The sequence below is a fragment of the Hakea prostrata genome, chromosome 9 (genome assembly GCF_041222555.1).
Source record: "Hakea prostrata isolate BN-2017 chromosome 9, UWA_Hpros_2, whole genome shotgun sequence".
NCBI lineage: Eukaryota > Viridiplantae > Streptophyta > Magnoliopsida > Proteales > Proteaceae > Hakea > Hakea prostrata.
Genome location: NC_142608.1, coordinates 5,804,515 through 5,819,464, shown reverse-complemented (window position 1 = coordinate 5,819,464; position 14,950 = coordinate 5,804,515). Strand labels below are relative to the sequence as shown.

Below are 14,950 nucleotides of genomic sequence, written 5' to 3'. Positions count from 1 at the left end.
TAACATTAGAACATAGTTGCTAGATTTTTTTTTTTTTTGGTCAACATAGTTGCTAGATAAAGGTAAGGCCTCTATGTGTCTTTGACACTCAGCAGTACATTGTGAAATTGCTTCAGGAACCATCATTCACAGCAGGCTCAGTGGTGAAGCTACAAGCTTCATTTGTTTGCTAATGCTTATAAGCATTCACTGACAATGGATTGACTTCTCTTACTTGGGGTTGTTATAAGCTGCACTGTTGTGTTATGTGCCAAAGCCTGCTGAACCACAACCTTCTTTTTTATTTGATATCCTACTTGAAGAGGACTAAAGTAAATGCTTTAAGGCATTCAACGATTGGTCCAGGGATGACACAAGACATTTGAATAGAGGAAGAGTACTCCAAAAGATGATTCTAGTGCTGTGAATTATATGGTTTCTTTCTGTTTACCAGTCATCAGCTGGTAATGGTATATTTTCTAACACTGCAAAACATCAAAGTGCAAATTTAGATATATTTGTTTTCTTTATCATTTCAAAATGTGTTGGGGAAGAGTACAGAGAGAAAAAGAAGATGGCATTCTAAACACACACAAGTTGGAAGGCAATAGTCTTAATATCCCTTACTATGGCTATTTCAGTTCTTTACTCTGCAAAATCTGATTACATCAAAAGAGACATAAAAGCAAAAACAATTGACAATCCCAAAGCAAGAAACTGGGAAATTTAGAGGTAAAAAGGGGATGTTCTAAAACCAAAAAGGAGAGCTGCAATCATGTCTTCTGAACTGAAAAACCCAGGATTAATTGCTTGATCTCATCACTGGTTGCTCTATCGAGTGCGGTTCTTCCATCACTGTCTTTGACAGTGTAGTTAGCTCCTGCTCTTAGCAGTTCCTCAATTTTAGGCTTGTCCCCTTCTGAAGCAGCCAACATCAACAAGATGTCCACAGGGTGAATGTTTTGGCTTAGAAGGGCTTCCATCTTATCATAAGTACCCTCAACTGCAAGCATCCCCATGTAATTGAAATACTGAAAATAAAACAGAGGAATTAAACAGCAAGGCAATGCCCTTTCCTAGTGAATTCAACCTCTCAATCTTGATTTTATCTTCTCGTGAACATAAGAGAATAACGGGAGGTGCAGCAAGGATTACAACAGATAATGAGTTGAGAATCACTCTGTTCCAACAAGGAAAAAGAAAATGCTTTTGGATGCATAGATAGGGATGGGAGGATTACAATTTCTTTTTAGAATTTCCCACAAATAGAATTCCAATAGAGAAAGACTATTAGACAAATTATAGATCACAGGAATTCACAAATTTACAAAGAGATACAGAACTTGATGATGGTTTGGAGAAGTAATTGATGTAAAACATTAGGTTTACTGTAGAAAAGATATCCGATAAATTCCCAATGAAGTAATGTAAAGCAGTGTTCTTCATATTCATCACTGAAAAACTCTTACCAAAATAATCACCGAAGGACGAAGAAATTGAATATTTCTATCACAAGCAACATAAGCCTCTATAGTAGAACAAAATTCTACAACTAATATCACTCGTAATCTGCTAGGATTCTTACAAGAAGTCACATACATCTATATCACAATTGAATTTCAACGAACCTTCTTCCTGGAAACCAAAATTTCATATAACCCAGATTTTATTTATTTATTTATTTTTCCCTCTTTTCGGGAGGGCGATTAAGAAGGAAAGATAAAAAGAAGAAATTTAAACAAGGTAGAGAAGCATACCTGTTCGACATCATCGCGATCAAAATCTTCACGGGACTGGCTACCGTAAATACCAGCACCTTCAGCATCAACACCATTCTTTCCGAACTTGAACCAACATTTTGCTCTAAAACCATCACTGGTTCCGATTTTGGGTGCAATTCTGGAAGCCCTGAACCATCCTAGCTTCTTTCGAATACCCAGGAACTGAGAAGTTAATTTGGTGGAATACCCAGAAGAAGCAGAAGAATTATTAACCGTTGCAGGAAGGATGAGCTGAATAGTACAAGGAATGGACGCCATTAACGTTTCCACAAGAACCAACTCAACTCTTTCTTATCCACATAAATAAAATCCTCTCCCAATCACCCAGTCCACACAGTAAATGAAAGTGAATTCTCTCCCAGTCTTACCCAAACGCAATCCACTCAGTCAGTACCGAATAACGTATGTATATTTTTTGGCTTATGAGAGTAAAGAAATCCAGAAGATAATAGACAAGCAGAGAGAATTTAGATCAGAGATCCCAAAGTATACCTGAAAGTCTAAAAATTATGATTAGCAGGTAAGGATTAAGACCTTTAATGGGATAAATGAACGCCAACTCCAAATCTCTATTGAAGGGAAAGCAGGGAAAGCTATGTGAAATGGGTACTTGGGACATCTTTGTAATTTTCTGTTAAAAATGGATTCCACGTGGTTCAAGACTTACAAGCAAGCGAGGGTTCTTATGAATTTGTATTTGCAGCAGCGGCAGGATTTGGCCACGTAATCACAATTAAATCAAACGGTTGTAAAAAAAAATATAAAGGTATATATGTAAGAATAATTGCATTGGCACTCCAAAATGGAGGCTTTAAAGCACTGAAAACAGTTAAATCAATGTTTATTTTGTTTCAATTCAAAAAAATCCTTACAATAAAAAGTATTTGGACGTTTTTCAGTGATAAATTAGACAAATATATCCAATGATAATTCAATTTTGAGGACTTCATATTTTTTAAATATAAAGTGGGGTGTCAGTGCTTTAAGGCCTCCATTTTGGAGTGCAGTGCAATTTTCTCTATATGTAAATATAAAAAAATATTTTTACATCTAAAGATTTAAAAGTTTTGAATTTACAAAATCAAGTACTTAAATTTACCCAATCCAAACGACGAAGTGGTGGAGTGGAGGAGCCACCTTATCATTCTTCTTCCACCACCACCACCGCCTCCACTCTTAAAGCCATTTTCAAGGGTTCTTCCACTGTTGCGGCCGATAGTAGTAGCCTCTCCAATCAGCGTGATAGACCCTCCTCTTCCTCCTCTTTCTTCCCTGAGCTCCGCCGCAGCAAGTCTTTCTCTAGCCAAAGGAGAGGGATTCTCCTGTGTGTTCAAGCCTCAGCACAAATCCTACGATCTCCGGGGTCGGAGTACTCTCTAGTCGCTCTTCAACCTTGATGACGAAAAGAAGGCAGACAACAACCAAAACAATAAGAAGTAAGCCTTGTCGAGAGCAGGAACTTAGGGTTTTCTAGGGTTGGAGAACCCATCTTCGAGTCCAAAGAAGAAGAAGAAGGTTTGGGAATTTGAGGATTGAATCAGGTAGATTAAGGGATTTGATTTTGTAAATTTGAAACTTTTTAAACCTTTAGATGTAAAAATATTTTTTTTTTATTTACATATATATTCTGCACTTTCTTTTACAACTGTTTGATTTAGTTTTGACCATGTGGCTAAATCATAACCATTGGCAGTAGCGGGCAGCCAATGCTGCAAATAAAAATTTTGTTTCGATTGGATAAACTGGGAATTTTATTCAAACGAAAAATCACATAAAGTCACAAGTCATAAATTGATCTCAAAACACTAATAGTTATAAAATGGAAAAGATATATTAAAGACAAGAAAGAAAATTAGGATAAGATAAATCAAACTCCTCTATTAAACTGTGTGCATTACATGTTTATAATATAAGTAATATCTTCTTTAATATGGAAAATATCAAAGTCTACAAGAATATACAATATATGATTCTTGCACACAATAAAATGATTTTAATAAATAATGATGGATTATTATGATCTTCAGTTAATATTAGTTTGCACATCTCCAATCTCATATACCAACTTCTCAAAATTTGAAGTAGATAATGCTTTAGTAAATAAATCTGTCAAATTATCACTTGATCGATTTCACCATTTTGTTGAAGATCATGAGTGAAAAAGAATTTTAGTAAAATACATTTTGTTATATCTCCTTTGATGTATCATCCATTTAATTGCGCTATGCATGTAGCATTATTTTCATATAATATAATTGAAATCATTTTTTTCTAATGGAATATTCCATGTTGCTTAATGTGTTGGGTCATTGATTTTAACTAAACGCATTCTGACTTACTTCATGAATTGCTATTATCTCTGCATAATTTAAAGATGTGGCAACTTAACTAAAATTCATAGACAATTTTTTTAAATATAAGATGTAAAGGTGATCGTTGAAGATTGATACACAAAATTATGAGATTAGACTTAGATAATTTTTTCTAAATGTAAGATGCAACGATGACATTGAAGATAGATGCATAAAACTAACTGACACTAACAATATTAATAATATGAGGTCTGCTGATAAATAAAGGGGGTGACATTAATAATAAAGGACAAGGGGTGGGACTGAAAGTGTTCCTAAAAATTAACCCGACGATGCAGACATATCAACTAAATTTGATTTTTCAATGAACAACCCACGTGGTAATTATGACTGGTTATCAAGTAGATTAATTTCTGATCCTTAATGTCACTAAAATCTGATTGACTTCATAAATTCTCCCCAGTTTACTTTTTCCACTGAGATGTTAATTAGTGCACTTTCTTGTTGCAAAATCTCTCTTAATCAAAAACAATCTTAACCCCATCAATTTATTGACAGCAGAATCTCTCTCCCTCTATTTTATTTCTGGCTCTAAATCTCTCTAATGGTCTGTGAAGTTTGTTAGAAATGGTGATGCGAGTCTCCTGTACAGTCCACAAGCATAGATGCCCAAAATCCTATCTGCCAAATTGGCCATTGTTCTACAGAAAATGCAATAACAGACGAAAGAGAGATGACAACAATAAAAGCACCAGTGTTGGCAACTCTGCACCACATGATGTACATGAACCAGTCGCTATCACTTCTTCACCATGAAGCCAATAAAGCAACAAATTTAATAAAAGAGATGCTAAATAAAGACAAAAACTCTCTTCCCCTCTCTCTCCTCACTTCCATAGACGCATTACCTAAATATGGCACTAATAAAGAATCCAGAATTCTTGATGGTCGTACCTCCACTAGAAGGATTAAATATGTCACATGACTCCAATTGCTTCCTACCCTTTTCTCATCACTCAAGAGCCAAGACAAATAAAAATGGATGAAAGAGAACACCAAACAAGAAGAGGAAAACAAGGTAAACTGAAATTTATTCACAATACCTGAGTGAATGCAATGATCCATGTTGTCCACTAGTGATAAGGCTCTTTCACAAATTACTTTTATGTATAATAACTCTTCAATGAGACCCGAGATTCATGCCCAAAACTCGAAAACAATCCTTCCACCAATACAGGGACCCAAACCCACCTATCCTATTTGCCCACAGAGCTTTCTGCCAATCCACTCTGATCTAAACTGATGTATTAAAAGGCTCTACTTACATCTATTAATTCTCTGCAACTATGGCTGCAACCTTTCCAGTTGAGATTGGTACACGAGGTACAGTTGGATCTCTTGTCCTACAAGAGATCGACCACTTCAGCAGACTTGAGTTAGCCAGCAATGGAATCCCCAAGAAACCCCAGTCGCAGATTACGAACGTCACATCCACCAGTGATGTCTCTGGACCTGAATTTGAGTTTATGATCATGGCATCAAAGAAGAAGAAGAAGAAGAAGAAAAAGAAAAAGCTTCTACCAAGCATCTGTTCTGCAGTGGAGATCGCTGATAGTAGTCGGCCCAATGGAGTTCCTAGGTTCTCTCACAAGAATCTGAAGGCCGACACGAACAATCCAAAGATCTAGCCAATTCTCTCTGAGAGCTTCGAGAAAGATAGCTTCCGGAGCTGATTAGCAATTGGGTTGGACCTTCCACATTTTACATCAACAACTTCCACAATGTAAGATACTTTCTTATCAGGTTTTTTTCTGTTAGGAGTATTATCAACAATAGCATCATCAGAGCCAAGCATTGGGATACTATGTGCCCTCTTGAAGACATTTGATCTTGTTTTTCGAGCACTTCCAGGGTTTCTGTGGTTACTGCTGCTGCCACAAGTGCCTGCTTCATTCACTACAGTTTCTCTAGGAACCCTTTTAGACCTAGAAACACAGGGAACAGATACAGAAAGAGTTGGTGATTTTCTTGGAGAAGATTTTGATGACTGTGGTGACTTTTTAACAGAATCCAATTCCCTACTCATCAAGGAACCAATAGTCCCTGTGGCACCTATTCTAATGGAGCCCCCACCACCCTTTATAGCATCAAGTGTTGGAAACATGATCCTCCCAGTTCAATCAAAGGAATCTGTCTTCACAGAGAAGAAGCAGTTCTATCTTCTGATGTCTTTTCCCGTAGAAGCTGTTAGTTAATCTGTCCATGAAAGTGAAATGTAGACTTCAGTATGGGGTACTACAGAGTAAGTAATTGGCTCATACTTTAATTGGAATTGATTCTCAATAATTCTCGAAAACAGATTGCTATATTCACAACCAAATGAGGAACAAACAGTGCCATCTGCATTCCAATAATTGTATTCATTATAAATATGAAAAAGATTTCATGGCTTTCAACAGAAAAAAAAAATCCCCAACGGAAGAGGATTTAGCATGGAATGAAGATCCAAATACCTAATAAATAAAACCCAGAAAAGCATGCTAACAGGATATCAGACAAGAAATTTCCATGGCCTTTGGCACCTCGATTAGCAGGTTGTTGTGAAACCATCGAATAAAGAAGAGACGATATTTATTAGAATGAGGAAAATTTAGTCTAGGGAGGAATAATCAGGATTTGGGTAACCACAAAGGATGACAATCAACCAAAGCAAAGTTTCAGCAAGCAAGCAATCCCAAAATTTCGATTTGGGTCACTGAGAAAGGAAAAGACAGAAAAATAAAGGTTAAAATAGCATAAAATTCTTATAAAACAAGTAACTGTTTAAAATTCCACCGCCCAAGAAAAGCCAAAGGGGGAAAAAGAGAAAAGGGAACTAAGAGAAGGAAGTGCAGAAATTGATTAAAAGAAGATGCCCAGAGTAAATCATCTTTCCTTTCTTGAGAAAGAATTACTATCGAAGCAAAAGTCCAAGCAAGCCCTTCAATCAAACATTAGTTAAGGTAAAAAAAAAAATGGAATTTTCCAATTAAAAACCTGCAAACCACCTAAAACACTTGGGAAAAAATGAAAGTTAATGGTTGCTGGAAGGAACAAGAAATGAATCTTAGAAGAGCAGGAGAACATATTCCACACATATTCCAGTATTATAAAATTCAAATTGAAATCTAGAAAAACAAACCCTAACCACCATTAGAAGATCATAACAGCAATACTTCGGATCGGTTTATAGACAATTAATACTAACCGATGAAACCGTAAGAAAGGAACGATTAGGAAAGCATACCGACAAGGTTCACCGAATGCATTTAATTCTGAAGAGAAGAGGCCATGGAGGAAAATTCAAAGTTACATCCGTCTCTGCAACTTCTTCATAACCTCATCCACATGTAAACGACAAGTTGCCTTCAAATGGATTTTCCTCTCTCTCTCTCCTCTCTCTCACTTCTCTCTCTCTATCGCTCTCTCTCTCTCTCTTCTGACAGTCTCACTCAACCACCGGAGGGTGGAATATCAGACAAAAATCAGTGGCATGAATCACGGGAGATCTGCCTCGTCCTCTTGTGTTCCTTGGATTGGAATAAGTCAACGTCTGTGATTGACTAAAATAACTACTTTATTATTTTATTTTTTTTGGCGGCAACTAACCACTTTAATTAACTTCTAACTTTCTTCATTAAGAATTTTTCATTTAGTTATTATCGTAATAAATGTATCTAACCAAATAAATAAATAAAATAATATTCTATTAAGCAAATTATATATAAAGCCTTAGGTTTACAAATTATTATGTTTACACTCCTTAGAATTAATTCTATTATTCTTGTCTTAATTGAGGTTGAGGTGGTGCCACTTGGCCAATGATAAGCATTTAGAAATTATCTTGTTGACTTAGTACATAAATTAATTAGTCTGCCAAAGGTATCCTTCCATTGTTAAAGCGAGTTCTCAACCACTCCTTAGAATTAATTCTATTATTCTTGTCTTAATCGAGGTTGAGGTGGTGCCACTTGGCCAATGATAAGCATTTAGAAATTATCTTGTTGACTATGGTACATAAACTAATTAGTCTGCCAAAGGTGGTATGTTAAAGTACCAAAGAAAAAAACTTCCAATGGGAGGTCTTGGGTTCACACCCACTCGGAGGGGTGTGTTCCATCAAATATGGGACCTTGTAGAGTTGTAGGCTTGTAGCGACCAATCTATAAAGAGACATTCTGGATTTCCTAATCCATGAAGGTTGCATAAATATATCATTCTAGGGATACAAGAAATAAATTCGGAGGGTGTGTTCCATCAAATATGGGACCTTGTAGAGTTGTAGGCTTGTAGCGACCAATCTAGAAAGAGGTTTTAAGTTCTTTTTCGTCTAAATCCATTCCCCCTTATTATCTTTCGGATGTACTAAACGATTGAAGTGTCCACTTCTCAAAATTGAAGTATGGAAGAATTTTGTATTTCTATACCCTTTTCTAAGCCACTGTATACGAGACTTTTGCTTATAATACAACACTTCTTGTTTGAAAATGTCATTCAGCTAAGCTTTCGAATTCCCCTCTTCTTTTTCCGACTGTGGGGATTTATCCCTTTCGATTACAATTTTTCCAAGTTGCCAAGAGCTTTATCAATTTCTTTTTGTGCAGTACTAAAGGTTTTCTTGCTCCACATATTTAAACCATTTTCACACGACTTGACATTGAGTTGTAATTGAAACATAGGAGAACCTTATATAGAGTAGCTCCAACTTTCCTTGACCTAGTTTACTAATTCTGAGTGATCCTCCCATTTTTTTTTATCTTGTTTCAGTTCAGCGAGACTTACAATCGTTGGATCATGCATCTCAGTCGAGATTTCGATCTCAAACGCTTGTTTTTCAACAGTCAAGATCAAAATCTCGACCAAGATTTTGATCTGACAGTCATTGCATCAAGCTAAACCGTTCAACTCATTTATTGCGCTGAAATGAAGCAATTTTCCCCATTTTTCATCAAACCTGAATGGGTTTCAGGTTTCAATGCTGCTTTAGCTTTTTAAAAGTGACAAAAAGAGGGGGGGGGGGGGGGGGGGGATGATCTAATCCAAGCATAGGTCTCCGATATGTTGTGAATCCACTATATTCGCATAATAAATCAATACTAGCAAAGACCTTATCTGTGCTATCCATTACAAGTGTAAAGGATAAGTCTCTGAATTCAAATTCAAATTCAAATCCACTGTAAATTTGAATTCAGATACTTATCCTTTACAACAAGGTCTCTACCCTTGTGTTTATTTGACCACAAAACCTTGCATTTGTGAATTTCAGCTCCATCAAATTACACTCATCCAATTACATATTTACATATCAACAAAAATTGAAATGACGAAATAATTTATTCCAAAGCATTGTCATGTCACCAGATTTCCTATGGGATTAACACAAAGAGGTCTAAGAAACCCAAAACAGATTTCATTTTATTCGTGAAGGCAAAGTATCGCTTGATTTCCAAAAAAGAACCAAGAATGACTCATTCTATAAAACATGATATTTAAAGTTTACATCTCACTTTGTAAAATATAATTACCAAAAAAAAAAATGTTTCTCTATCATTTTCTGATAATTAATTAATAAGATTGGTATGAAAAAAAATTATGAATAAAAATAATAATACTGTTCTAAGTCTGTGATTTCACAAATCAAGAGATGCAGAAGAATTGGAGTCACCATTATGGTAGTGAATTTTTTAGGGAAATTTTTTTTCCCTTAAGAATTATGCATTTTACTCTTGTTTTCAATACTCACCATATATACACAGATGTGGCTTGGGATGCACTTTCTTCAAAGGGAGGCCGTGGCTATATCATATGAACTCCAAGAAGGAATTTTCTGGTGGTCAAATTTATTGCAAGTTTCAGTTATTCTGCAGCTACAATTGAGCTGGAAGTGATACAGGATGCCATTAAACTTGCTATGACTCTTGGGATCCAGTGGGTCTTTCTTTACAATGATTATAAACCAGTGGTTCTTGCTCTTTCAGAAGAAAACAACAATTTGAGTTGGCTTTGTGAGGGACTTTTCAAGAAATTCTAGTTTTAAATCATTTTTTATAACATTTTTAGGTTTTGTGTTTAAATAGACAGTAAAACTGCTTAGCAAATTGACAACTAGGTTAAATTACACATTGTGGTTGCTATAGTCTTGTATTTTCTTGCCCTTAGCTCTACAATTGCCTTTCAAATACCATTTAGCATACATTATGATGAAGTTCTATTGGTTGAGTTCTACTAGGAGTTCCACTATATTAGAGTTTTTATTCATGTAAATTTTTATTTCTTGTTACCCAACTAAAGGTATTTATGTAATAGTGTATTTTTCACTTAATTATAAATAAAGGGCTTGAGATCACATTGATCAATGAGTCATTCTACCACAATTGGTTTTTTCAATTGGTATTAGAGCCTCGAGATGATTAGGGAAGAACAAAATAAGACGGAAAGAAGAAGAGAAGAGAGAGAAGAAGAGAACCACCACCGCCGCTACTTGTTGCTACTTGCTGCATTGCAAACCTTACCGTTGCTAAACTTGTTGTTGTTGCATCGCAAAACTTACCGCTGCTTGTCATTGCTACATCACAAACCTCACCACTGCTTAACTTGTCATTGCCGACAGTTTTTTCAGTACCGCCTCGAGCTGATTCGGGAAGAACAGTAACAAGAAAAAAGAGGAAAGCAAAAGAGAAGAAGTTGCTCCTGCCTTGTTGCACTACAATTGCTCCTGCCTTGTTGCACTACAGTTGCTCTTTCCTTGCTGCAGTACTGCTGCTCATACACTATCGTGAGTTATTTCCTCCATCTTCCTCTGCTTTTCCGCCGCTACTCCAACCAAGTTTTCTCCTCCTCCATGAGATTTCTACTCCTACATTTAATCAAACCAGACTTTGGTTTTCTCCTCCTCCCTGAGATTTGATTAGCCCAAACATCGTATGTTTGTTTTCTCCTCCACAAAACAAACATCGTATGTTAAAGGGGTTTAGTTTGCAAATTTAAATCCTTTTAGGGATATTTTGGTCAATTTGAGTATATTCAGGGACCTATTTGCAATTTTATAAATTCTCAAGGACTTATGTGTACATATGCATAATTCTAGGGGCCTAATTGCAAATTTGTAGGTTTTCAGGGACTTATATGCAATTTTACACAATTGCATGGACTTATGTGTACTATTGCATAGCTTCAGGGACTTAACTATAAATTCATATTTGTTAGGGACGTATTTGTAGTTTTTCAAAAAGAAAAGAAAAAAAAAGAAGAAGAAAGAAAGAAAGAAACATGGTGTTTCTTATGTGCACATTTTGAATCGTGGTTTGGCTATTACATTTTGCAACATTTTAGTTGAAGGGTGACGACTGAAGAACTGCAACCAATTTTTTCAACATGGAAACTACCGATGGTACTACTGCTCCCACTCGCTTTACACATTATCCCAATCTTCATCCTCTTTTAGTAAGATTTGATGGAACAAATTATTTGATCTAGTCTTGATCTGTTTACTTGACTATTGCTGGAAGAGGAGTTGTTAGACACATTACGGGCACCACTATCCAACCTACTACCACAGGTGTTTCACATAATAATTGGATCTCGAATGACTCTCTTATTATGTCATTCCTTTTGAACTCCATGAATCCAAATATTGTTTGTGGATACCTATTACTTGATACTGTAGCCCAAATCTAGAAGGCCACTTCTGAAACATATGGATAGTTGGGGAATGATGCACATGTTCATGAGACTACCCAAAAGGAACTAACTGTGGCCCAATATTATGCTGAGTTGCGCTCTTTTTGGCAGGAGTTGGATTATGATGGGGATTATCACCTTACTAATCCAAATGATGTGACTACTTATTGGAAGCACGTTGATAAGATTCGGGTATATGATTTCTTGACAAGTTTGAATGTGGAGTATGATCAGATTAGAGTGCAAGCATTAAGTTGTTCTCTCTTTCCTACACTCGAACAATCTTATGCCCTTGTTCAGTATGAGGAAAGCCATTGATTAGCCATGCTTCATGCTCCTATTGTGGAGAAATTAGCCTTATAGTTTGTTAGCACTAAATCTAATTCGGCTAAGGAGATTCTCAAGTATGAGCATTGTCACAAACCATATCATACTAAGGCTAATTGTTGGAAGCTCCATGGGAAGCCTGCTGATTTTGAGCAAAAAAGAGCACAAAGAAGGGGAAAATCGAAAGCTAATATTTTTTAGACAGTTTCCACAACACCCTCTGCAAACGTTGGTTTCTCACAGGAGGAGTTAGGTACTTTGCGACGTATTCTCAGGTCTTCTACTGTTGATACAACCTCTACTATTGCCTCCTCCACTACCCATACCAACTCTTGTCTTGCTACTTCAGGTAAAACTTTTATAGGCTATCATGTTTCTTCAATTTCTGCTCCCTGGATCATTGAAACAGGAACCATAGATCATATGACAGGTTCCTCCTTTTTTTCACATTATGCTCCAACTTCCGAAAATGATAAAGTTCGAATTGTTGATGGCTCATATTCTTCATTGTTGGAAAAAGTGACCATTCAGCATTTCTATCACTTTTTTTGTTTAAAATTTAACATGTTCTCTCTTTCTCTACCAACTTGCTCTCTATAAGTAGTCTTACGCATGACTTGAATTGTAAAGTGATTTTTTCCCCATCTTATTGTGTCTTCCAGGATCTGGTAACGAGGAAGGAGATTGGACGTGGTAAACTAGACAATGGACTTTATATATTGGAGCCAATTGGAGGATCTACTTATGCTCTAACTACATCTCCTTATCAGGCCCATTCGGTAATGTCAGACCTTCAGCAATGGCACCATAGGCTAGGTCAAGGATGAATTTTTTTGTGAAGCCTGCATTTTTGAGAAGCAGACTCATTCTACTTATTTACCTTCTCTTCATAATAGAAAATCTATTCCTTTTGGACTTATTCATACTGATGTGTGGGGCCCTTTCTAACGTGTGTCTATTACTGGCTATGGATATTTTGTTACTTTTATTGATTGTCACTCTCGTTCTACATTGATTTATCTTTTTACAACAAAAAAATTAAGATTTTTCAATGTTTTTGTGATTTTCATAATATGATTAAGACTCAATTCAATGCCACTGTGAAGATCCTTCACAGTGACAATGACATAGAGTATATTGATGGTGAATTTCAGAGATGTCTTTCCAACTTTGGCATAATACACTAAAGCAGTTGTGTTGATACTCAGGGGCGAAGCCAGGATTGAATGTTGGGGGGGGCAAATATACGTGAGCAAATGATGGACCCACGGTGGGTCCCACAATTATAAGTAAATTATAAAAAATATATTAGAATAATGTAAGGGCTAAAATTGTGGGAGAAAGCTTTAAAAAATCTCAAAATTTTAATTGCTATTAGTAGGAATCGAAACTGGATTCAAAAATAAAATTAAATGTTTGTGATTAGATATGATAAAATTGATGGCTGAAATCCTAAATGAGATTTAAATTTCCATTAATAGGAAATGAAATTTTAGGAGAAAAATTTAGGATTAAAAAATCCAATGATCTATGATTAGATTTGATCCAATCATTTTGTGAGACGTGTGAGAAAAGCAGTAGAAAAATAGGAATAAAAGAGGAGATTCAAGAAAGAATAACGAGGAATGAAAATGTGTATATGAGAATATAATGGAGAAATTCATGGATCGTGAGTTAGTTTTTTATTTAGAATTTGCCAACCTGTTTATTACCGATGGTTCGACCACCGCACACCGATTTAGTGAAAACCGATTTAATGATTAAGAATGACATTTGTACCCATTATCTTTATCTTAAGTTTTTACTTCCCCCTTGGTGATCGGAAGTGTTAATAGAAACCTTTACCTTAAAACTAGGGAAGAACCATTTAATTATTAGTGTTTCGCCCTTCTTCTTTTTTATTTTTTGGAGGGGGGCCAAATAGTGGTGTTTCACATGTAAAGTGAGAGAAATAACAAAAAATATAGGTATAGTTTAAAATTTCAAAAAATCCTGGGGGGGGCCCCCGGCCCAACATGGCTCCGCCATTACTGATACTGCTGCCCAAAATGAGGTTGCAAAAGGAAGAATTGGCATCTTTCTACCCCTTTTTTTTTTCCCCCCGGGGGCTCCCCGCTTGCCCACTTATGAATGCAAGATGCCCAATAAGATACTTGGTTTTAAATGTTCTAATGAACTTCTCCAAGGAACCTCTTCTTTTCTTATTCCTCCAAAGGTTTTTGGATGTGTCTGTTATGCCAGAATCACAACCCTCAAAGTAAGCTGGCTCCCCGTGGTTTATGCTACATTTTTCTAGGGTATTCTGCTACTTTGAAAGGGTACACATGTTATCATCCTTCTTCCAGGAAAACCATTGTCTCCATAGATATCATTTTTAATGAGTCTTACCCATACTATACACCTCTCTAGGGGTAGAGTCCTAGAGGAGAGGTGATATTTCCAACTCTAGACCTTTCTATCACACCACCACAACACAACTTAGGCGTTCAAAAAGTGTTTCCTGACCGGGAGGATACTTCAGCCAGTATACCTGAGGACTCTAATTCCCCTCCTCCATTTTCTAAAACCATGTGAAGAACCTGGTCAAGGGGAGACCACTCCTATGAGGCACACTATTGAGGTCCTTCAAAACAAGATTGACCATAATAAGAAGGTGCATACTTATCAAATGAAGAATTACAACCGGCTAAAGTAGGTGGAGAAAGGTGACAGGTTACCACTTTAGTCTCCTGCTCTAGAATCATATTCTATAGTTCCCCTTGAGGTATCTTATTCTGATCTTCCTATTGCTGTTAAAAAAGGAGTCAGATCTTGTCTCAGCATCCATAGCTA

The 14,950-nt window shown here is 36.3% G+C and overlaps 3 protein-coding genes across 3 annotated transcripts; 1 reads left to right on the top strand and 2 right to left on the bottom strand.

Annotated features, from left to right (window-relative positions):
* Window position 1: 1 nt before the first annotated feature.
* Window positions 2-2,333, bottom strand: GDC1 (Ankyrin repeat family protein). Its single transcript, XM_089167748.1, has 2 exons — window positions 1,737-2,333; window positions 2-1,010 (listed from the first exon to the last, which is right to left on the bottom strand). Exons 1-2 carry the CDS (start codon window positions 2,016-2,018, stop codon window positions 753-755), a joined length of 540 nt encoding a protein of 179 aa, XP_089023874.1. The 5' UTR covers window positions 2,019-2,333; the 3' UTR covers window positions 2-752.
* A 3,085-nt stretch (window positions 2,334-5,418) lies between these two features.
* On the top strand, window positions 5,419-6,330 carry LOC149004271 (uncharacterized). Its single transcript, XM_089169578.1, has one exon. The coding sequence runs from the start codon at window positions 5,419-5,421 to the stop codon at window positions 5,758-5,760; it is 342 nt and encodes a 113-aa protein (XP_089025704.1). The 3' UTR covers window positions 5,761-6,330.
* LOC149004272 (hexon) lies at window positions 5,757-6,236 on the bottom strand. The gene has a single exon (XM_089169577.1). It carries the CDS (start codon window positions 6,234-6,236, stop codon window positions 5,757-5,759), a length of 480 nt encoding a protein of 159 aa, XP_089025703.1.
* Window positions 6,331-14,950: the final 8,620 nt, after the last annotated feature.